The sequence below is a fragment of the Solea senegalensis genome, linkage group LG5, assembly GCF_019176455.1.
Source record: "Solea senegalensis isolate Sse05_10M linkage group LG5, IFAPA_SoseM_1, whole genome shotgun sequence".
Taxonomy (NCBI): Eukaryota; Metazoa; Chordata; class Actinopteri; order Pleuronectiformes; family Soleidae; genus Solea; species Solea senegalensis.
This window is the reverse complement of record NC_058025.1, coordinates 21,241,394-21,265,683: the sequence shown is the minus strand read 5'-3', so window position 1 is coordinate 21,265,683 and position 24,290 is coordinate 21,241,394. Positions and strand designations below refer to the sequence as shown.

The window sequence follows — 24,290 nt, the reverse complement described above, 5'->3', positions numbered from 1 at the left end:
AAGAAGCCTAAATGCACAACAGCTGTGCTCCACTGTGATGTATTTTCTGTGAACATAAAACAAATTGACATATTTATCTGAAGAAGGCACTATTTAAATTTGGGATATGAAATATAAAACACACAGCACTGTTCGTGTGTCTTGCAGTGGAGCGTGTGTGCAGTGCAGGATGTAATGACGGCTTATGAAAAGTGTTTCGTTATTATGGAAATGTTGGGAGATCATGGTGTACTGTCACCACGACAGCACACCAGCTGCCTCCATGATTCAACCAGATTCACTTTAGTCAGCATTATAATTTCCTTGTTTTTACACTGAATGTTAGTTAAATTCCCCCCTGATTTATATACAGTATATGTATATCAAAGCTTTGTGTTATACTGTATGTCTATCCATGGACTCTTTGTAAATAAAAAATGTATAATCAATAAGTAACGGTTTAAAATGAATGAACATAACAAACACATTTTCACTGTGATTGTTTGTAGAAAACAAATGGAGCCTCAGCTGAGGACAATGTCTTTTTTTCACAGCAATTTCACAGGGCACCCAGTCCCAGGTAATTACAGGCTGGTGACGACGATGATGGTGAGGATGATGACGATGATGGTGAGGATGATGGAGGTTTTCTTTAAAAGCTTCTTCTTCCTTAAATGTCAGCGCCTTGTCAACCACAAAACAGCGTACAAAAAAATTACTACTACTTTTCCTCTTAACACCCCCCAAACACACACACACACACACACACACACACATAAGCACAAGCTCGATGTTATGATAGTCCAACTGTGCTTTCATCTCTCAGACCTGCCGAGAACAGAAGAGGAGTCTATTGCTTTGGACAGCAGAGCGAGACACACTGCTGAACACAGGTGAGACAAAATCGTTATATTCATATAAAGACGCTTATTGAATGTGATTATGTGTTGAACTTCTAAGGAGAATCCAACCATCAGATACTTCCTCTTTCCTTCAGTCTTGTGGATGTTGTGAAGGAGGCGATGGTGGAGTCCTCAGATAATCACAGTCCAGGGTGTGGGTCTGTATGCAACGAGTCCGCAGCCTCGGAGGGACGGGGGCCGCCTGTGTTGGTCGACGCCTGGCTGGTGCCCACTTTCTTTGGCCTCATCATGCTGGTCGGCCTGGTGGGAAACTCGCTGGTCATCCATGTGGTCACCAAACATCAGCAGATGAAGACTGTCACCAACTTTTTCATAGGTAACGTTTACGGAACACAACGGGGAAGAGAAAGGAAACATTGAAAAATGTGAAAATGTAACACATCAGACTGTGCTTTATTTTGCTCCCTGGTTTACTGTACAGGTAACTAAGTAATGTTGTTTATAGATAACGTTGTTTGTAAATGTTTGTTACTGACAACAATGTTTATTTGCTGTATTGTTGCTTCATTCCTTATGTTTTAAACCTCCGCAACTGCCAGTGTTTTGGTGCAGATACAGATTTGTATTATATATATATATGATATACAATTTTTGTCCGTTGAATCCACATGTTGTTAAACTTTTCTCTCCTGCAGTAAACCTGGCCACGACTGACATCTTGTTTCTGGTGTGCTGTGTGCCCTTCACTGCCACACTGTACCCACTGCCCAGCTGGATCTTTGGAGAGTTCATGTGCCGACTAGTGAACTACCTTCAGCAGGTGAGAAACACTTCACTTACTTCAAGTACTGTATATATACTATAATATATATACAGTAAGTGAATAGACATGGGATTGTTGGGAAAACTATAGAGCTGGTACACACATAAAGCTAAGGTTGTCAGTTTCTTTTAAATGTGTTTGTTGAAATCTAATGTTTTTCAAGGTGTAGCCTGATATTGCTAGCTTTTTCGTGTCTTACAGACCCAAATTTTAACATTATGTGAATACAGTCGGGATAATTATGTCTGTTTGGAATCTTTGAATATGAGTTCAATTATTGCCTCCATTTTATCAGCTACTGTATTTAATCACCAACCACTGAGTTTTATCTCAATGTGATCAACAAATACCTGCTCAGCATTATGTGATACATTGTTAAATAGTTTAAAAACTAGTATTTTTGACTGATCGACAGGAAGATGAATTTATTATAACTCAGCAATTCTTAGAAAGAAATGTAGGGCAGTAAAAATAATAATACCCTATTAAATCTACTGGAAAATATGCCTATAAAATCTGATGAGGTAGCTGTAGTCGAACACACACACACACACACACACACACAGATACTCCACCGAGTGGACCAGTCATAATGTCCTCATAAAGTTAGGTTTCACACAGAGTTGATCCACACAGACACGTACACACACACACACACACACACTCAACATTCATGACTTGAGGGGACATTGCATTGACTTACATTCATTTCCTGGAGACCTACTCTAACTAATTACTACTGGCCTAACCCTAACCCTCACCACATGGGGGCTTACTTTTTGTCCCCACAAGGAAGACAATCCCCCATAATGTGACTGTGTAAACAGGTTTAGGTCCCCACAACATTAGTAATACCTGGACACACCCACACACGCACACACACACACCACTGATTATACAGGCGTGCATGACAAAACCCATGATGGTAAAAATCCATGTTGACAAAAACTGTATACTGTAGTCTTACAGTTGTGACTTACTTTATACTTTTGTACATAATTATGAAAAATGCTGTCAGATGAAAAACCACTCCTGTAAGTCAGAAACTTCAGTGGTTAATGTGATTTAGTAAAACTCTTGTTTGTACACAAACATCCAACTAAATATTGTTTTTTACTGAAAAGCATGAATTATGTTATATATATATATGTTATTGAAGAAACTTCACAAATGTGTGTGTGTGTGTGTGTTTGTTTCAGGTGACTGCTCAGGCCACATGCATCACTCTATCAGCGATGAGCGTTGACCGCTGCTATGTGACGGTCTATCCTCTGCAGTCACTGCGGCACCGCACCCCCCGCATGGCTCTGGCCATCTCTGTCTCTATTTGGATAGGTATCAATAAAAAGAAAAACTACACACACACACACATTTATACAAGCACTGATAATGAAGTAGAGGCAACGTTCTTACATGTACTGCTTGTGTTTACCTTTTACTAAGAAACAGTCCATCAAAACATTCTTTCAGCAACTGCATAATCTTACAGAACATAATCTACTGTTTATGTTTTATAAAAAAATACGCCGCTTGACACAGAAATTGAAGACATTTTCATTGGTTATCACTAATATCTTATTTTGCAGTGGTTTCTTTTGCATTTTAAAGCTAAGGTTGCCAGTTTCTTTTCAATGAGTTTGTTGAAATACAATGTTTTTTAAGGTGTAGCCTGATATTGCTAGCTTTTCCCCCCTGACAGACCCAAACTTTAACATTATGTGAATACAGTCGGGATAAATATGTCTGCGAGTTCAATTTTACCAGCTACTGTATTTAATCACCAACCACCAAGTTTTAGCTCAATGTGATCACAGAAAAAATGACCTTATATTACATTTACAATGATTTTTAAAATTTATTTTGTTTGGAGTTAACTAAGATTAAAGCAGCACTGTTAGAATTCCCCTTAAACAGCATCCTCTCTCCTCTCCAGGCTCCCTGCTGCTGTCCATTCCTGTGGCCGTGTACCAGCGCCTGGAGGCAGGATACTGGTTTGGTCCTCAGACGTACTGCACTGAGATCTTCCCCTCGGCCCACCTCCAGAGAACCTTCATCATCTACAGCTTCTTGGCCGTCTACCTGCTGCCCCTGCTCACCATCACTGCCTGTTACGCCTTCATGCTCAAGCGCATGGGCCAACCCAGCGTCAACCCTATCGACAGCAGCTACCAAGTAAGAAAGGAAAAGATTTGGCGTTTGCTTTTCAAGCATTATTTTCTCGATTTTTGAAGCCTCGGAGAACAGAAGGTGTGTGCTTCCCTCCTCACTCCATCTCCAGGCTCCGACTGAGCGAGCAGTCGCAGTGCGGGCGCGAGTCTCTCGCATGGTGGTGGTGATGGTGGCCCTGTTCCTCATCTGCTGGGGCCCCATCCAGGTCTGCATCCTGCTGCAGGCGTTTGGTCTCCGCAGTTACGTGCTGTACAAGGTGAATTAGTTTTCATGATGCGCGCTTATTTTCTCATCATGTTGAAAGTAAACGTCCTTTCACCCCAGATTTGTTTGTTTTTTCATGCATTTATTTACACGTTAATAATATTGTTCAAACATTTATCCCGTCAATATGAGCTTTCACATCACCAATGCAATTTTGCTAATCAGAGTGTGTTTTGTTGACAACATAACAGGACATTCTTCAAATCTATTGTGAAATGGCTCAGTGGTAGAGTGGATTGTGGGTTCCATCCTTGGCTCCTCTAGTGAAGGGTTTTCTGAATCCTGGTCCTGAAGACCCACTGCATGTTTTAGATGTTACCCTGCTCCAACACACCTGGTGCTAATGATCAGCTCATCAGCAAGCACTGCAAAAGCCTGATGACAATCAATTAATTTAAATCAGGTGTGTTGGAGAAAGGAAACACGCAGAGCAGTGGGTCCCTGGGGCACATGCTGATGTAGAAGCCTGAATATGAAAAGTGAGGGTGCATCCAAATCCACCTCCAAATGATTCACACTTTTGTGTCATTTAAACTGGCGACAAAGGGCAGTTAAATGACTTCATCTTACGCTGACAGTACAGAGATTTGACGGCCTGTAGCAGGAGAAAAACACATTTTTATAAATGAAATATACTGTGTGCTTGTCATTTAGTGTTGTTGTTTTTCTTGGATGGTGATACAACACATACATGTTCAGTGCAAAAGGAACAAAACGCATGACAAAAATGTCTGGTTTGGTCATTTGGATTTGTTGAAGACATTTCAAGAAGAAGAAAAAAAAAATCTGTCGTCTGCTTGTCTCAATTATCCACAGCTGAAGATCTGGGGTCATTGCATGTCTTACTCCAACTCCTCTGTCAACCCCCTGGTTTATGCCTTCATGGGCAACAATTTCAGAAAGGCCTTCAGACACGCCTTCCCCACCATATTTCTGTGGCGCACCAGGAGCAGAGTCCGAGTGGGCAACGTGGACACAGAGGAAGGGCGGGAGATTGATCCACAGTCTCCCAGAGCAGACGCAGAGATGCACTTTCTTTCATCTGGGTCCTAAAGGCCACTTTGAACATTTGGATACTGTACATGCATCATTTATTTATAGTTTGTTCTGGACATGAGAGCAGACCACCCACAGTACTATACTGTAACAAACACAAGAATATGTGTTTGTGTAGTCATAATATATTCCCAAGTCTGTACCAGCATGGCACATTTAAAACATGCAGGACAGTGGGTCATGAGGACCAAGATTGAGAAACCACGTCCTAATCATCAGGATTGAGCAGGCTTTAGTTGCATGCAGATAAAAAGTCCATGTAAAGTGCAGAGGAGGTGGTATCAGCATTTGAATTGATCTGCATTCATTTTAGATTAGCCAAACACTAGTGGTGGAGGGGGGGGGAAATCAAGTCATCTTCACTTCTGAGCACAAACAGAAGAAGAAGAAGTAAATCTTAGCCTGAATATCTGTCTTCACGGGACGCCCTACAATAATTCACCAGTATATAACTAATTATATAACTAATAAGTAATATAAACTAAGTCTTGAACCTAAAACCAAGCATTCATCTATCTAGGACTACTGGTACACACACCCACACACCCACACACACACACACACATCTTGTGATTTTCACAAGCTACTGAAACACAATTATCTTGGTCACATGTTTCCTAGCTTAGCTGGACTCACGCTGTCACTTAAGTAAAACGTCAAAATGTTGGAGCTTGTTGATTTATTTATTGGTTTATTTCTACAAATGATCATGTTCTATTTCAGTCAGAGCTCCGGCTCATCACAGTTAACCTGGATTTATATTCTTAAAAGAACAACTATAACCAAAAAAAAAAAACACAATTAATTTTCCTTTATTTAACCAGGTAAAAAGACAAAAACAGCAAAACGAGCGAAATAATACAATATCATTTTAAATCAAAGAAAATATCAAAGGCAACAAATACGTCATTTAAAATAAAATTCAACAGCTAAAATTAACAGTATAAAGGGAATGTAATCACTAAGAAAGCTTTGATGTAAGCTTTTGACATGAGAAAACCCCTCCTTCCTTTGTCTGTATCCAATAAGCTGTACTTTGGCCAAACTGGATGGTATTGAATTACTGCTGAGAAAAACACAAGTGACTACTTGCTGTACATGTGCACACACAGCCAAAGGCCACTAGAACTGCATATTTCCTACAGCACATGTAAGATAATGTAATGAGAGTGTAACAGATCAAAGTCAGATGCTTTATTTGAACAGTTTTAACTTTTTCTTATGTTTGAAATGAAAAACATTAAAGTTCTCCAGAGACACAAGACTGGAGCCAATCATTTCACGTCTAAGACAACATTCACCAATGACAATTGTTTAATAGGCTGACATAAGACACCAGCCAATGGGATGGCACGTTGAGCTTTGATTTCTCCGTGATGCTTTCAAGTGATGACAAAGAAAATTGTACGTTAGAGTATATGCACTAAAAGGAGTCGCTGGTACATTTATATTTATATAAATACACTTTACACACAGTTTGCGTTTAACTTACTTGATGGGGATCGTTATCGGTCATTATCAGATCTGGATTGTGTATCAAACAGATGGAGACGTAAAATCCAATCTTATTAAATCTTAAATCTTATACATCGCATACTTCACTATGCACAAACCGTACGTTTACGAGCAGCACTTGAACGCAACACGTGCAGTTAACCAACTCTCAGCGTCGTGTCATCTCTTCTGTGAAGCCGGAACAGACACCGGTGTTCCGGACTGAGGAGAAGTTCACCAACGTTACGTACCATCACTATCATCATCATCATCATCATCATCATCAACATCACCATCACCATCGTTCAGCAGCTGCACGAACACAGGACAGCGGTGACAACATGGAGCAGAAGCAAACTATCCACTTTGGAGCTGGACCTGCAAAACTGCCTCAGTCCGTAAGTCTGGACCTTTTATGTAACATTGATAATATTAGCGATAAATGTGAGGCTGTGGACAGACGAACAAACAGAGAGTACACGGCTGCACATCTGCACGTCCCTCTGCTGTAGATGATTTACTGAACGGATGCTTCAGTGTCTCAGCTCCAGCCTCGTTTATCTCTGTGATTAAAGCAACATTAGAAAACGCCGTGTTTGCTTTTAGTGTCGCGTGAATGTGACCACAGAGAGAAACTGAGAGTGTGTGTGTGTGTGTGTGTGTGTGTGCGTGCGTGCGGTCGTGCTGTGGCCGCTGCAGCTCAGGCTGAAAACAATCCGGTGAGTTGCATCAGCCTCATTCATTCATGTGTGAAAAAAAGCTATTTCTTTGTGCCAGACCGGCAGCAGCGCATGTGACCACTAGGTGGCAGAAAAACCCAAGATTAATATATATCAACGTTTTTCTCAATGTGGCCCTCATACTCCATCTATCTATCTATCTATCTATCTATCTATCTATCTATCTATCTATCTATCTATCTATCTATCTATCTATCTATCTATTCTTTATTAGTCCCACAATGGGGGACATTGACAGTATTTTATGCATGTTTTTGTCCTTTTTTATTTTATATAATTGGTGTTATTTGTTTCTATGTGCAGGGGTTTATTCCATCAAAACTACAAATGTGTATAATATAAATATAGAGGCATAAAGATGCAAATGTGGAGAATTATATGAATTGTATAAAAAGTGGTTTAAAAAGCAAACCTGTCCATTGGCCGATTGAACTGAAAGTTGGAGAGGGCAACTTTTTGTTTTGTCTAATAGTGACATCACATAACCACACAGCAGCTCCTCCCTTTTTTCCCCTGTGACTGATGGTGTTTTTGTATAAAACGTGAACATGTGTCGTGTTGCAGGTGCTGTTACAAGCACAGAAGGAGCTGCTCGACTACAGCGGCATGGGCATCAGTGTTCTTGGTGAGTTGAAAGAGACAGATTATTGTAAAACAAATGTATTGTTCGTTCTAATTACACACGTCTAGGGCTGCAACTAACGATTATTTGATGATTGACTGAATGCTGTTCTCAGACGTCCCCAAACCAAAATGATTGTTTTAATTATTTATTTATTAGCGCAAAGAAACCAGAAAAGATTCAAATTCAAGAAGCTGAAAAATCAGAAAACTTGTTTTAATAATGGAAAAAACATCAATGTATTTGACCATTAATTTAGTAATTGATTAATTGAGTAATTGTTTCAGCCCCACATGCATCCAGTGACCAGTTTATTTGGCACACTTATCTTAAACTGTTGAATTCTTATACACCGTAGCTGCAATACACGTGTTGTACACCATTTGTGTATATCGTTACCCAAACAATGTGTAAGAATTAGAAACATCTAGTGGTGAGACTGCATATTGGATAACAAAGTAATCATTAAAAGCTAATAATTTTGTGGACAAAACAAGACATTCGAGAACATCATCATTTCCAGGTTTGACAAACACCGATCAATGTTTTTTAAGGTTTTCTGATATTTTATGAACCAAGCGATTAATCGAGAAAATAATCGACAGATTCATCAATTATGAAAATAATCATTAGTTGCAGCTTTAGTTAAAAGCTTGTTCTAAGTCTACAAACCAAGCAACTTTCATCTTAAAGTGATTATACACATATATATGAATAAACTGTGTGAGTATGGGCTATGTGTGTTAAATGACCAAAATATTAAGTATTAATATAAATATTAATTTTATTTTACTCCAGAGATGGGTCACCGATCCTCAGAATTTGACAATATCATGGACAAATCAGTGAGTCTCCTGCGAGAGTTGTTGTAAGTAACATTATATTTCCCTTTCATTGTACTTCTCAAAATTGTTATGATGTTTTTTTTTTTTTACTAGTTTGGGGTTCATATAATATGAAATGGGAAAACGTCATATCCAGAATTACAAAGGATTGATTATTGACAAGTAAAACAATGGGATTGATACTATAGTTCCAAGTTACTCGTCAACATCATCAGATTCTCCTCAAAACTCGTCCACATTTCAGTTCATGGAAGACAGAAGTTTTATGGTTGGGCTGAGCCGAGGTGTTTCACTACTTCAACAAAAAACATAGTTTAATTTGCAGGAGTTGAACCTGCAACTCTTCATGTAACGGCTTATTATTTTACCATGAATTCAGTTTCCTCCATTCATTCATCTTCTACCACTTATCCTCTACACGAGAGTCGCAGTGGGCGCTGGTGTCAATCCCCACCATACACAAATCTATTACCCCTTGCTCACACCTATGGTCAATTTAGTGTGTCCAGTTAGTCAAATTCCCAGATCTGCATGTTTTTGGACTGTGGGAGGAAACCCAACACATGCAAATTCAGTTTGTGTTTGGATTTGATGCTGTGTTGATCAAACACAAGCTGCTGTAATGATGAGGGAATAACTCGTATAATGTAGTGCAATGGCAGCCACTGTTGTGAGGAGTAATATAGAGAAGATAAAGTTTACAATTCAGAAGCTAAATAACAATAAAAATGCAAACTGTATTTAAACCGTGTCTCTGTTCAGTGCAAATCGGTTAGACACTGTGAGTTGAAATAAACACCGTGGCCTTCGTCTTCCCAGGAACATCCCAGCCAACTACAAGGTGCTGTTTCTGCAGGGTGGTGGTTCCGGACAGTTCAGCGCCGTTCCTCTCAACCTGATCGGCCTTAAAGAGGACAAGTGTGCCGATTACCTGGTGACCGGCACGTGGTCCGCAAAAGCGGCCAAAGAAGCCGAGAAATACGGCAAAGTCAACATTGTCCATCCGAAGCTGGACAGTTACACAAGTAAGTGTGTGTGCAGGAGGGGAGGCGTGTTACTAAGAAATTATTCCTGATAAAACAAAAACTTCAAATTCAACCTATGCACTGTAGGGCTGAACAATTCATTGTTTTAAATCAGAGGTGTCAAACTAATTTTTGTTCGGGGGTCACATACAGCACAATTTGATCTCAAGGGGGCCGGACTAGTAAAAATAGCAAAATAATAGAATAATAACCTATGAACAACAAGAACCCCTTTGTTTTTTCTCCTTTGTTTTACATTTACTGAAGGATAATTTTACAAAACATGAACTTTCTTGAGAAATATAAGTGCAATTTCAACAATATCATGCCTAAATTTACTATTTACACAGCACACTGGATCTATAAAGGCACAAACATTTAGTCACAGGTATCTGGAGCATTTGACATTACGTTTAGATTAGTGTGAAATTTTAACAAATTCATCCTGTGGGCCGGATTAGACCCTCTGACGGGCCGGTTCTGGCCCCCGGGCCGTATGTTTGACACCCCTGTTTTAAATGGAAATCGCAAATTGAAAGAACGCAGGTAGCAAATCGTAAAGGCTATAATTTAATTGTTCTATTTTTTAATTGTTTGTTCTGTGCTTATTCAGTTACACGTCATTCAGTACAATAGTTATTATTTTGTTGGTTTCTTATGAGAATACTCATACTCAATACTCATCTAACGCAGGAAATATTGGACTGAAACTTGACTTGGAATTTTTTTACATACGTAATCTAACTTTAATAACAATATTTATCAGAACATTTGCAATTATAGATATATAGATATTTTACCCAAATTGTTCAACCGTCAGTTACTTATCCCAAAAATAGTTTCAGCACTAATGAGTGGGTCATTGTCATTCTTGCTGTGGTAGGATGCACGCACACACACACACACACACACGCACACACACACTCTACACAGTCTGTACAGCTTTGAATTCAGACTATTATGTAACAGACAATTGGAGCCAACTTTTAGTGAAAGACTGGTATGTGGGTGGCCTTTTCCACTCTTGTTCTTGTTTATCAGGTTTTTGTTTTTTTTCTTAAAGGCACCTGTTTGGAAACTGTATGTGTAAGAAGTGGATTCATACAATATGCTCTCACTTCTCCAGGCTTAATATTACATGTGAGATTGAACTGAAACTCAAGCTGTGATTGTGAGGAAATAAAAGTTGCGTGATGTAAGCAACAGATATGTGGGGGTCAAGAATTATGTGTCTTCTGAACCCCTTCAAAATATGATTCCAGTCTTGTGGGAAATCTGACCACTAACAATAGACTTTGACTAATCACAGGAGATATCAGAGACTTGTGTCTATGTCTCGACTAACAACCAAAATGAAGCCTGTGAGCTCCATAACTGGAGAACTTGGTACACGTAAAACTCTTTTCTTTGGTTGAACTGTGTTCCTCTTGCCTTACACTCCCTGTGGTTGTTCTCTGTCCAGAAATCCCTGACCCCAGCAGCTGGACTCTGAACCCTTCGGCCTCCTACGTGTACTACTGCTGCAATGAGACGGTCCACGGAGTTGAATACAACTTCACACCTGAAACCAACGGCGTGGTGCTCGTCAGTGACATGTCCTCCAACTTCCTGTCCCGACCTGTGGACGTGTCCAAGGTGAGGGCAGGAGTTATTATTAATGTCAAAGTCGCAACTGATTTATAACCGGTAGAATGTAAAGGACAAAGTAATTGGAATTCCATCCACCTTCTACCGCTTTATCCTCCACACGGGGGTCACAGGGGGAGCTGGTGCCAGCTCACATAGGGTGAAAGGCGAGGTAGACCTTGGACAGGTCGCCAGTCCATCACAGGGCCACATAGAGACAAAAAAAAAAAAACGCTCACTCTCACACTCATACCTCAAGGGTCAATTTAGATTTCCCATATTGCCTAATCCCCAAATCTGCATGTTTTTGGATTGTGGGAGGAAACTGGAGAACCTGGAGAAAACCCAGGGACACACGGGGAGAACATTGAAATTGTACTAACAAAAATATAGTTATATATTGTAAAAAAAGACAAAAATATTAAAACCAAAGAGTAAGACAAATAAAGCATGTTAACATCAAAGAGTTCCTTCAATAACAAACGCACTGAAACGTGCTAAGATTATCATTAGAGAAGAAAGTTAAACTCCAGTTACTTCTTGTCCCCAAGCAAATCACATGCATGGCTATAGAGAAAGTAGTGTAATTTGTGTGTGATGTGTCCTTTTGTGTTGTTGTGTGCAGTTTGGGCTGATTTACGCCGGTGCTCAGAAGAATATAGGCTGTGCCGGGGTAACCGTGGTCATCGTACGAGAGGACTTGTTAGGCCACGCTCTTAAAGAGTGTCCTGTCATCCTGGACTACAAGGTGCAGGCTGACATGAACTCGCTCTACAACACGCCACCATGTTTCAGGTACAGAACCGTCAAAAGCTCCGTTTCTGTCTCTGCACTATACAACAAATGAGATCTAATGTGTTTTTTATAAAAGCAAGATTTCACCTTTGGGCAAAGAAAAAAGGCTAGAAGTCCATTTCTGTCTTTACGTGTAGCAAATGTCCACCCACAGTGATCATCATCCATCTGACATTTTGAAGCCTTAAGTTTAGTTTATTATGTTGGTCAGTGCAATAAAACCAATATATTTGGAAGAGTCAGACTGGACCTGAGTTGAAAGCTCCACCTACATCTGCAACCTTGCACCTATTGGACGATGATAGCTGTAAATCACACTGTGTCCACTCTCCAATACGAAATGGACATCATGCTGTATTGATGACAAATTAGTGGTGGAGACATAATCTCCCATGTAAAATCTTTACTGATATTATTAAATCTAGTTATTCAAGATAACTTTTTATACAGTGCAGTATATGATATAGTACACTATAGCCTATTTTGTGTGTTGATGTGTTTGTTTCTTTACCTCAGTATCTACATAATGTCTCTTGTGCTGGAGTGGATCAAGAGCAACGGTGGCAGCGCAGCCATGGAAACACTCAACAAGCAGAAGTCCTCCATGATTTATGACATCATCAACGCCTCTAATGGTTTCTATGTGTGAGTAACCAAGAATAAGAACTACCCTCACCAGCAAATGTCACAGCAAATAAAAGTCTCAAATCTGCTGGGAACGCTCGGTCAGTTTCAGTCGGCATGAAGTCATGACGTGAAATTAAAACTGGAGCTATTGTCCCTCCAGGTGTCCTGTGGAGGAGGCTTGTCGAAGCCGCATGAATGTACCATTCCGTGTGGGGAAGAAAGGAGGAGATGATGCCTTGGAAAAGGAGTTTCTGAACGGAGCATCTGAACGTGGAATGATTTCACTGAAGGGACACAGGTTAGTTTGTCTCCTCTAGTTTTCCCATTAATGCCTTCACAGATAACAAGTTCATTCAAAATCAACTGGATGCACATGGAATTCTGCTAATGGCTCACTTACGTCCACATTTAAAGGATTCAGACCTGACAATTTGTCTCCCCCTGCAGGTCAGTTGGAGGAATACGTGCATCTCTGTACAATGCTGTAACTCTGGAGGACACCGAGAGCCTGGCGGTCTATATGAAAGAGTTTCTCAAACAGCACCAGTGAAACAGGCCTTGTGTCACGCGGTGGCATCGTCACGTCAGTAATGGTATAAATAGTTGACTTGTTGTTGAAATCCATGTTGGATCTGTAAGATGCACCTTTTAGATGCCTGTTTTGTAACATCTCTTAATTCTTCTTGATACAATTTAACCACTGCAGTTGTCAGTAATGTATTCATGACACCTGCAATGAATGAATCGACTAATACTGTGTTGACATGCTGATCCTACTTTTTGTTAATTGTTCAAAATATATTTACATTTCAGTAAATCTAACTTGGCAATACTCGCATGTTGCCAGTGTACTTTGTGTGTTTTTAAGAACGTTCAATCAATTCATTGTCTCATCTTTTAAATGTAACAACAATAAGGACAAAGGTCAGCTGTCATTTCCAAGGACACATGATGACTTGGGATGTATTTTAGAAGTCCTAAACCAAAAAGATGCTGGTTAAAAAAAAGGAAAAGCACCTTCTGTCTAATATCCGAGAGACCGGAACCATCAAACAACTGGGTTTCCTACTTGATAAATCACTTGCATCAATCACTGATTATCATTTCATTTCATTGTGATCAACGTATTGGTTAAAAAACTAAGCCACAGGTGTTCCACATGTATATGCATATATTATACATGTAGCATGCATATGATGTAAGTAGTACATGTGCAGTATTACAGCAGATAGTAAATATGAATAAATGAGTGCACAAAGAGGTGTATGCACATGGGGGGGAGGGGGGGGTGATTGATGCATCACGATCCAATTATTTCATTCGGGCCGTTCAATATGATTGGATGGTGTTTTTACAGGCCTGTCCGTTCCACAGCTGACTGGCATTTGTCCTTTTTGTGACAATGCATTAATTACTCGGTTACAATCGGGTTGTGAAGAGGATTTTGAGCAAAATGGTTAAAAAAAATCCTCCAGAAAATGATCTCCCACCCTACCTTTAAACATCGTAAACATGACATATAAAATGTTGTCTTTTTACATCAGGTTGGACTGCTGGTTCCATGTAGTTTTTAAGACCATTAAAAGTGAAATTATGGCTATTTTCATCAATTAACTGAGATAGTTAATGGAAAGTTTGTTCATTTGACAATTTAAATGTGTGACTTACAGTACCAAAATGGCTGCTGTGCAAAGACCCCATAGTAATTAATTAACAGCAATAATATATTAGTTGCATTACCCAAAAGCAAAATATGCCAGCAATCATAATACATAAGCAGCTTGACACCATGTGGATCTTTAAGATTCAGTGTGTCACTACATCAATGGCAGGTTTGACAGTTTAACAGCAGTAACAAGGAGGAGGCAGCTCTGCATACATCAGCAGGAGGCACGGTGGCTCCGCGGTGAGAGAGAGAGACTGTCTTCCGTCTGGACGTCCAGAGGCCATGTCCCTGCTGCATTAGCCCCGCTGAGGCTGCTCTTCAGTGTGACACAGCAGAGTCGACTCCTCCTGCAGGAGGCTGGACTCTGATCTTTGACCTTCCTGGAGATGGAGCCCGCTGGTTCCTGGAGACATCAGACGTTTTGAATTAGTTATTATTTAATTAGTATTTGAAGTACATGCAAGTTCTTCTCTCCTGTAACAATCTGCATAGAACATGTATGTATAATATATATTTGAAAGAGTGTATGGACCTATAACTTTCTCCAATTTTTAAAAAGTGTGGTTTTGCTGCAGATGACCACTAGGTGGGAGTGTTCACGCATTGGCAAAATACTGTGGGAGATTTAGACTCAGAAATGATATATATGTGTAGTTTAACAATATTAAGGTATACTCACTGTGTTATGATAATTATGATAATGAAATTATAATAATGTTAATAAAATAATAGAAGTTTCCTCACCTGAAAAGAAAAAAACATTTTACACACTCAATTAAAAACAATAAAATGAAAATCAATGTTTCAATGAAACACAATAAATGTTTTATTGTATCACATATCACTGGTTCGCTGTCGTTAACTAAGATGACAAAAACACCTTTAACATGTTAACTGCTGCCAGGTCTTAGTGTTTTTGTCTCTGTCGATAATATTGACAATAATAATAATAATAATGATGATGAAATTGTTGTGAAAAAATGTAGTGAAAATAATAATTACTATTATTACTTCAAACTGATATTTGTGTTTTTGTGTCATAATGCTTGATCAGTTCTTGATTTGCCTGAATTTCTCATATGATAAATATGAAATATGATCATATGATCTTTGACAGGACTGAAGGGATTTCCTGAAGAATAAAGACTGAATCAAATACTTCATCTATTTCTCTCTCTCTCTCTCTCTCTCCCCCCCTATATATATGTACATTATTAGAAATAGATGATGTCTGTGTGATTAATGTCTCTTTAGGTTTCTGTCATATTGATGAATAAAAAGGCTGTTGGTGAGTTGTGAACAGAACGTGAGATGAACCACTTCCACCTGCTTTTATCTTCCATCCGCGCTCGAAAGTTCTGTCAGTGCATATGACTGGTCGTGTGAGTGGAATTGAACTGTTAACATCTGCATTATGTTGCAGCCCACTTCTGTATAAGGAGGATTTTTCCTATGAATCCTTTTTTTTTATTTTTTTTTTCATAAATATGTTATACGTTTGGCCTCTGAAAGTGAGGAGGGGGAAAAGTGACCTGCTATTTTCTCACTTTCATTTTGAAATGTAATGAAAAACAAGGTAAAGTTGATCCTGGAGTTATTATTTTATATAACATCCATGATGATTCTTTCCAAAAAGTAATTTTGGCTGTTTGCAAATATCAGTGGCAGGGGCAGGTGAATGAATGCTGGTGTTGACTGTTGATCCCCAGAGCAGGAGATGTTGAACCTGCTGCACAGGTTTGTGTGCTGAAAGGTAGAAAAAAATGTTCTGCCAGTGTCAGGCACGAGTTTTCAATAAGACACCGCCTCATCACTTTCTTTATACCTTTAGCTCAAGGCTCATGTTTTCAGCAGCAGTTTTCATGGTCATCTCTTCCGTCAGATGCATGAACTTTACAATCATGCTCATGTCAGTGCTGTCACCAGTTAACATTTCCTTATGTCAGAACCACAGGGGCAGAAGCAGGAATCACAACCTCTTTACTTCCAGCTGTACTGTCGTTTGATTTGATGGCTCATTCTGTGCAGCAACACTTCAAGGCCTTCTGTAAATTCAGCATCTCTGCAGATGGCAGCGCTATTTTAAACTGTTGTGTGGTTTTGGTGTCACTGCCAGTTTTACTTTTACATTATCTGTCACAGTTCAAAGTCTCAGGGCTCAGATGGAGATGAAAAGTTGACATTTAATACAAATAAATCCGACCCTGGTCCTCGGGGACCCCTGCCTTGCATTGTTTAGATCCAACACGCCTGTTTGTTTCAATCAGTCAGCTCATAATCACGTCCTGACAGCGACGCACTCATTTGAATCAGGTGTGATGGATGTGTGAGGGAAACATCTACAACATGCAGGACAGGGGCCCACGAGGACCAGGATTGAGGAAACAAAGGTGCAATCCAAATCCATGCTGATTGGGGTGAGGTTAATTTGAGACGAATTGACCGCAGGTGTGAATGTGAGCATGAATGACTCCAACTCTACACGACCGTCAAATAAAAAGTGATATAGGCAATGGTATAAAGCAGGGTTTCTCAGTCCTGGTCCTGGGGACCCACTGCCCTGCTTGTTTTTGATAGTTCCCCGCTCCAACACACCTGATTCAAATGAATAGGTCGTTATCAGGCTTCTGTTGAGCTCGCTGATTATGTGACCACTTGAATCAGGTGTGTCGGAGCAGGGAAAAACATCTAAAACATGAGGATTGAGAAATCCTGCTGTAAAGAATGGCTTTCAGTACAATTCTTATGAGTTGTTGAGTCAGGTCACTCAAAAGCCACAAAAATGTTGGTCTCACTGTGCCGCTGAAGATCATCAGCAGGTTTCTGATTAGGAATATCAATCCGATAGTTTTGATCTTCAGTCAAGAACAATGACGTCAACGATGAGCAACGCACATCGTCCTCTGTAGCTCGACTCAGGACAATGTCACTCGCTATGTTTGCTGGCAAAGAAAGGTAAACGTAATCTCTATGTACAATTATTACACGAGACTATGGACTAGAAATACCTGAGGGACATTAAAACCCTTTTTTTTTTGTCTCTTCAACATGAGACATGTTTCAGTTATGAAAAGATGTCTCACTGTGAATGAAGGAAACCTTTAAAAACCTGCAAAGGGCTGATCTGGAGAAAGAGACGAGGACAAATATAATACATGCTCAAAGGCCCTTTGACAAAAGCAGATCTAAAACCTTTCAGTGGGAGTGCTGATGACGGAGCTGCAGCACATGTAGCCACAATAGGGAACGGCCACTGGAGGGTGCAAGACTCAACAGCACTCGTGCATTAATTGGAACAAGTCTGTCAACATGTGAACGTATGCAGTGCATGGTTGTGCTGAACAAAGCCTGCAGCTTGTTCTGACTATGAAATGAACTGTGCAGAGTCTGTTATGTGAGGCAAGAACTAGCAGACGCTCAGGCCAAAATGGAATTTTCGAAAATTGTTGAATTCATTGAGGGATATGTACGGAGGGAATTGTCTAAAGAAAATTGTGCAGCTCCATGCAATCTTCCAAAGACTGAAACGAAAGTGTCAAGTTATTTGTACTCCATTCTATGTCGAAACGCAATTTGGATTCAGTCAAACTGCCTCTCAGTAATTTTTCTAAAAGTATTGTCCATGACCCAGCTGCAGAGCCACCTCAAAGCAGAAAAAAAAGTGAGTGAAAGATAAGAAGAGGCAGAGGGGCTTTGAAATGCGAGTGGGGGTTACAGCAGAGACGGGAGGTTGTGACAGGATTGTGTGGTGATTCTCGTCCTGTCAAGCCCACTAATGTCGAGGTAATGCCACTGGTGGGCTGCAGTAAGGCGGTGATAATGAAAAACACCGGGGAAGACAATATCAAATGGCTCCTCTACATCCTACAGTGGAGATTAGTCGGCAGGAAAAGTAGGAAGGTGGAGGCAGAAGAGGCAGCAGGCAGGCTTTAGTGCTGCTGATTGAGTCTCGTCAAGAGCTCCAGGCTTGCAGCATGAAAAGTTACTGTGACTGACGTCCTTTTACACACACACACACACACACACACGTTGCGTGTTGTATGCAACGTGGGGTCACTATATGTTTCCATGTACACCAACCACACCACATGATTATTCACATTATTAATGAATATTCTGTCCTTTTTTCCAAGTTACATAGTCTGAATATGACTCATGTCTACATGGCATCCATTTCCCATTAGATTCCTATTAATGTACATATCTTTATAATCAGACTAAGTTTAGAATTCTCTTAATCACACATCAAAATGACCTTATCCTGGTTAAGTATGTCTTTTTCAGATAATTGTTTCAATCTGGTTAACCCGTAGCACACAGAGCATGTTGGCTGCTTTTTTCTATTACTATTTTTTTAAACATACAGAGGCTATAAGAATGTGTAATATGGAGCGTCTTGTATCCTTTTTTTAAGCACAATCTGATGAAAAAAATAATCATTTTCACCAATTATTTAAACACACCTGAGCAAAAGATACTCAACATGTTTAAAATTGGATTGAATTTGTGAAAAATGGAAACAAATCACAGTACTTTTTTGAACAAAAATAAAAACCTATTTTGTGACTTCTGCACAATTATTGCTACTTTATATCATCGCTAAAAATGCGATATGAAATTAATCACAACTTTGACTCAACAACCCATAAGAAGACAGAAAAAAAAACATATTTGTAAAGCCTGAATATGTGACCTTTAAACACACACCCCCAGGATGTCCATATCAGTAGTTGTGTATTATTCCCACTGCAAATCACCATGTGTGCACCTGCGGCACAGATCCGTGCCATGTGAGCACTATGGGGTTAAAGTTATAAAACTGCTTTCCATGTGAATGGAGTCACTGACACCATTACCTTAATCTGAATATGATGTCATGATTTACTGATTCATTTTCCTGTTGATACTGTATGTTGCAGAGCATAGTCTGATTATAATAAAAAATAAATACATGTCTTATCCATGAACCAAACCTTGGAATACTCCACATGTTTTCATCTGATTATATATTATTCAGATCAGGTAATCAGAGAATGTGGCTTCCATTATTGCCTTAACCTGAGCTGTTGCAAACAGGAAAGGCTTAGCAGGCAAATTCCCGGGGCCCTGAGCAAAATGTGGTCAGAGCAACAGTACGTTTTGTGTGAACCCTTTTAAACTCTACAGTGGGTGATGTACACGGGACTACAACAAACCCCCAATGTCATTAGCTTGTTACAGTTTGGTGCCGTGTGCAGGAACCACCTGGGTCCCGAAGTCGCTTCAAACTCCTCTAGTCCTAGTCAGGTAAATGCTGATTTAACAGGACACCGCCCCCTCTGATTATAAGGTGATCACTTGCAAACAGGCAAAGGAAATGATTCCTAACAGTCATACTTACAAACAGTTATCACATCAGATCTTTACTCATATACAGTAAATGTTTTTATTCTTTGACAACAAAATGATGTAAAGTCCACCAACCATACCAAAATTACAGACAGGTTGAGGCAGAAAAAAAAATGACCGTGATTTGTTTATCAGTGTATATTTATATTTTAGAGCTGCCGTTAACAGCCGAACATCATATAAAACCAAAGATACGAGTGCTTTATTCAACTAAATGTTTCAGACTGTACCCTTAATTTAGTTATTGGGAAATTCCTTAAAGCATGGTCTGCGACTCATATAACACGTGCTATAATTCTAAATGTGACCTAAACAAATGCATTTTTATAGCCTGAATTTATTTATTACCTCTTTAAAATTCTCTTTCAAAAACTGTTGTCGAACACTGTCACGATCTGCAGAGCAAAGACTCTTCTGCGTCTCTGTTATTATTCACTGAGCTCATGAAAATGAATGTCCTTTATGCAACAGCTCATTTAAAGGCCACTGTGGTGATTCATGCAGGAAAATGGACGAATATTTTCTTTACCGTCCTCACTGGTGTTCTCTCTCTCTCCTCCACATTTGCCGTCCTTGTTTTTCTCAAGGCACTTCATTTTCTTTTTCTAACCACTATTTTCTTGCCTAATTTCCCTCCTCCTGTCCAATTTCAATTTCTATGAATTCACTTGTATCAACTGCGTTTCTCCTCTTCAATCCAAAACCTTCAAACATCTTTATCTCATATCATCCTCTTTGCCTTTCCCTGTCTGTCTCTAATTGTGTGTCAGTGTCTCTCTCATAAACTCATTGCTCTATGAGGCTAATCTTGTTAGCACCAAATACACCGTGTTCCGCTGTAGCTCCTCTTAATTGCCGCTGTGTTATTAATGAGTGGGGCGCAGGGAAATCACTCTTAATTAGCTTGTCTCATTCAGCAGGCATCTCGACTGAAGTGGCGGCGGCGCTCAGGCACAAACACACTGGGGATAATTAAAGCACTTCACTTGTCGCAGTATTTATCTAAACTAAGAGCAACAAGCCGTTCCCATAATTAGCCTTGTCATTCATTAGGAGCTGAGTGCCATTGATTTGAGTGTTGCTTTGTCATTTTGCCACTCATTCATTCAGCACTGCTCTGGAACAAGCCTGTGTGGCAAAGTCATGGCAAGCAATCGCTGCACATTTGTAACGGTTTCGCTGAGTCACTGACCACATTTAGATTAGATCAGATCTGCAAACAAATCAGGTTAGGGTCCGTCCGTTTCACATTTATTTAGTCCTTTGTTTTTCTGCAATTAATCAACAGATATCTACAAGGGTTCTCAAAATCCATGGAAGCTACACGGTCTGTAAGTTGGGAAAACCTAGTGATGGCAGGCTTCACTTATAATAACAATACAATTACAATAATTGTGCATCCTACACACACCCTTTGACCCTCTTGTCTTAGCTCCACCCCAGTCCCTCAGTACGTTCACATGACTTAAGAAAAAATCTATGTTAGTTTGACTGAAACCGAACATTTAAAGGACACACTAGTCTGAAATTGAGAGGTTAAGTCACTTAAGTTGCAAATTTGAGGACTTGACTAATGTTGGTAAAAGACTCCTAGATGTGACTTCAGCCTCGACAAGTTACTCAAAATGACTTGACTTGGTATATTTATATTTTCTTGTAGTTACTACTACAATTTCTTCGTGAAACACGGAAAACATTGGGTGGCTGCTTTTGCAGCCTTGCGTACAAACCTGGCAACCGAGCAACACCGACACCACAAATGAAGCTAAGACAGGAAGTCAGTTGGTTGCTATTTTAAGCTAACACTAGTTAACGTCTTGGTGCGCCAAAAGCTGGTTAGGATTAATGTGTGAAACTTGACATTTTTTTAGACTGAAACATCTGAAATTAAACATTATGCTCTGTCAGTGTAAAGAATTCAATATTTTGAAGTTAATAGATAAAAGAAAGACATGTCATGGTACTCGACAGCCAAAATTATTTTGGTTTGTGATGTAATTGGAAAATGGGAAAACACACAATCCTAACAAGCTGAAAGGGGCCATATCGCCACCTAGTGTAGCACAAGTGAACATACTTTACTCCCTGCTTGTGCTTGTACAATATATTAGGACAAGGACCAATGGCGAATTAACTTTAGCTCAAATGAACTGTGCTTGGAAAGGTGCGGACTAGTGGAGCTACATTTACATACATTTATTTGACAAGTATTTCAATTTAACAAGAAAAGCAACAATTAAGGGGTCAACAGAGGCAGAATTGAATAAGGTAATTAGTGAATTTGTTCAGCAGGTTGTTCCTGGTGAGTTATTTAGTTTACTGAACATTAAGAAGTGGTAAATTTGACCTGATATGCTCATGTTCAGCTCTATATTTTATTGAGGAACTTCACTTGAGAAACTTCTCATGATTCACAGTTTAAAAACAAGTCATTATTTAACACACAGGCAATGTAATGCGATCCCTCCAGTATAATCTCATTAAAAATGCCAACTTTCTTCTGGCTGAACATATGGGGAGGCGGTGGTCACCGGTGGTTGAGGGGGTCCTCTTTCAAGAGTTTGATTCCCTTTGGTCTACACGCAGGTGCGTGAATGGTTATTACAAATGTGTGATAGATGAATGAGTGAATGGGTGAATGGCAGTGTAAGGCAGTGCTGAGTGATCATCAAGACTAGAACAAGCATTGCGTAAATACAGACCTTTTACCATTTATATCCAGCAGGCCTCCTGAGGGTGAATTTGAGAACACTAACCAAACTCTTCCCACTGTGGACATTCTGAGAGTAAACCTTGAAGGTGAGTAACAGAACTTAGAAACCATGACAAGAGCATTCACAGCTGCAGAATGTCTCTGTTTGATAATGTTACACCAGTGCCCTGCTTAATATGCTGCATTACAGTGTCACAATCTTTACATGTAAAGCTTTTCTTCATATTTTTCATTATACTGTGGTATTTATTTGAATATGACCTGAATCACATCAGGCAAGTACGTTTGAGCGAAACACAGTATACAAATTATGGAGACAACTTTAACATACCACTGACCCAAATTGAATTTGTTGAATTTTTCTTCAACACACAAAAAACCCACACATGATTATACAATAAACATGTGCCATCTTTTACGATATTTCTTCAACCCTTTCTGCCGACAAGCAAACGACAGGTTTATGTTGAACTCCGCTGTCGTCCTGATTACCTTTTTTCAGCGATGAAATGTTTTAGAAAAAGCTCTGTGATTATGTGCATGCGAGTGAGTGCACCTGTCTCCGCCTCAGCCTGCGTCTGTGTGGCCCTGACATGTTGTATGATGAGAGACCATTAAGACAAATTTAATTTGCACCCGAAGCAAAGTGAGAACAGGGAAGAGACTCTTTTAGGCCAGGACTAATTGATGCCTGGGGATATGTGTGTGTGTGAGTGTGTGTGATGTTTCCCTCTCTGCCAACATAAACTAGTGAATATTTAATGCACATGTTTATCTGCATGTGTCTGTCGGTGTGTGATAACAGAATGTCAGCAAAGACAGAGGAGTTAATGAGGCCTTTCTTTGCAACCAGGTGTGGACTGTGCAGGGTGCATCCAGCTCTGTCGGCACTATATAATCACAACTGTCATGTGTGTAATCTCTGCTGTCATAGTGCAGAGCATCAGAGCAGACACTCACATTCATAATCAGCCCAGTACAACCACCAGTATCAATCCACTTGCCAAAAATAACACTGAATTCACCTTCTTTTGTGAGGCTACAAAGGGCTTTCTCTGCTGTCACTCGATTTACGCATCAAACAATCCGTAAATGTTGTCCCAGTTCTCCCGTCTCCCTCTCCAAACAAGCAGCAAGCTAAACGCTGTACATGACACAATGATCCTGCATGTAAGTACCTCATACACCCCTACTTCAAATAAATCTATCCTGTTACGCGTCGCTTTAATTTCTTAAGTGTGTTAGTCTACATTTATTGGATGTAACCATCTAACTGTTCATTTTTTATTATATATATTTATATTAGGAGCAAATTATTATTGATTTTTGTATCCGAGGAAATGAAAGGCTTTTGTAACTGTACTCCAATCTTGAATAAGTATACAACATCGTAAGGTGTTTGGAGACTACAATGGGAAGTATATGTTGACATTTATTTATGTATTTATACACAGTTAAATATTATGTTTTGGGTGAAGTACATATTACACCTCAGCCCTGCAGAGTTAAAGAGCAACTAAATGCTTATTTTTGAAGTCTGCCAAATGCCTGATTTTAAAAAATGCCAAGAAGTGGGCTGAGAGAAATTTAAAAAG

The 24,290-nt window shown here is 39.6% G+C and overlaps 2 protein-coding genes across 2 annotated transcripts; both read left to right on the top strand.

Moving 5' to 3' along the window:
• The first annotated feature begins 551 nt into the window (after positions 1-551).
• kiss1rb (KISS1 receptor b) lies at positions 552-5,967 on the top strand. Its single transcript, XM_044025721.1, has 8 exons — positions 552-609; positions 806-872; positions 977-1,218; positions 1,538-1,662; positions 2,865-3,000; positions 3,599-3,837; positions 3,944-4,090; positions 4,915-5,967. Exons 3-8 carry the CDS (start codon positions 1,002-1,004, stop codon positions 5,149-5,151), a joined length of 1,101 nt encoding a protein of 366 aa, XP_043881656.1. The 5' UTR covers positions 552-609; positions 806-872; positions 977-1,001; the 3' UTR covers positions 5,152-5,967.
• An 841-nt stretch (positions 5,968-6,808) lies between these two features.
• Positions 6,809-13,760, top strand: psat1 (phosphoserine aminotransferase 1). The gene is made up of 9 exons (XM_044025262.1): positions 6,809-7,046; positions 7,953-8,013; positions 8,809-8,878; positions 9,675-9,880; positions 11,343-11,515; positions 12,132-12,301; positions 12,818-12,946; positions 13,089-13,226; positions 13,376-13,760. Exons 1-9 carry the CDS (start codon positions 6,990-6,992, stop codon positions 13,476-13,478), a joined length of 1,107 nt encoding a protein of 368 aa, XP_043881197.1. The 5' UTR covers positions 6,809-6,989; the 3' UTR covers positions 13,479-13,760.
• Positions 13,761-24,290: the final 10,530 nt, after the last annotated feature.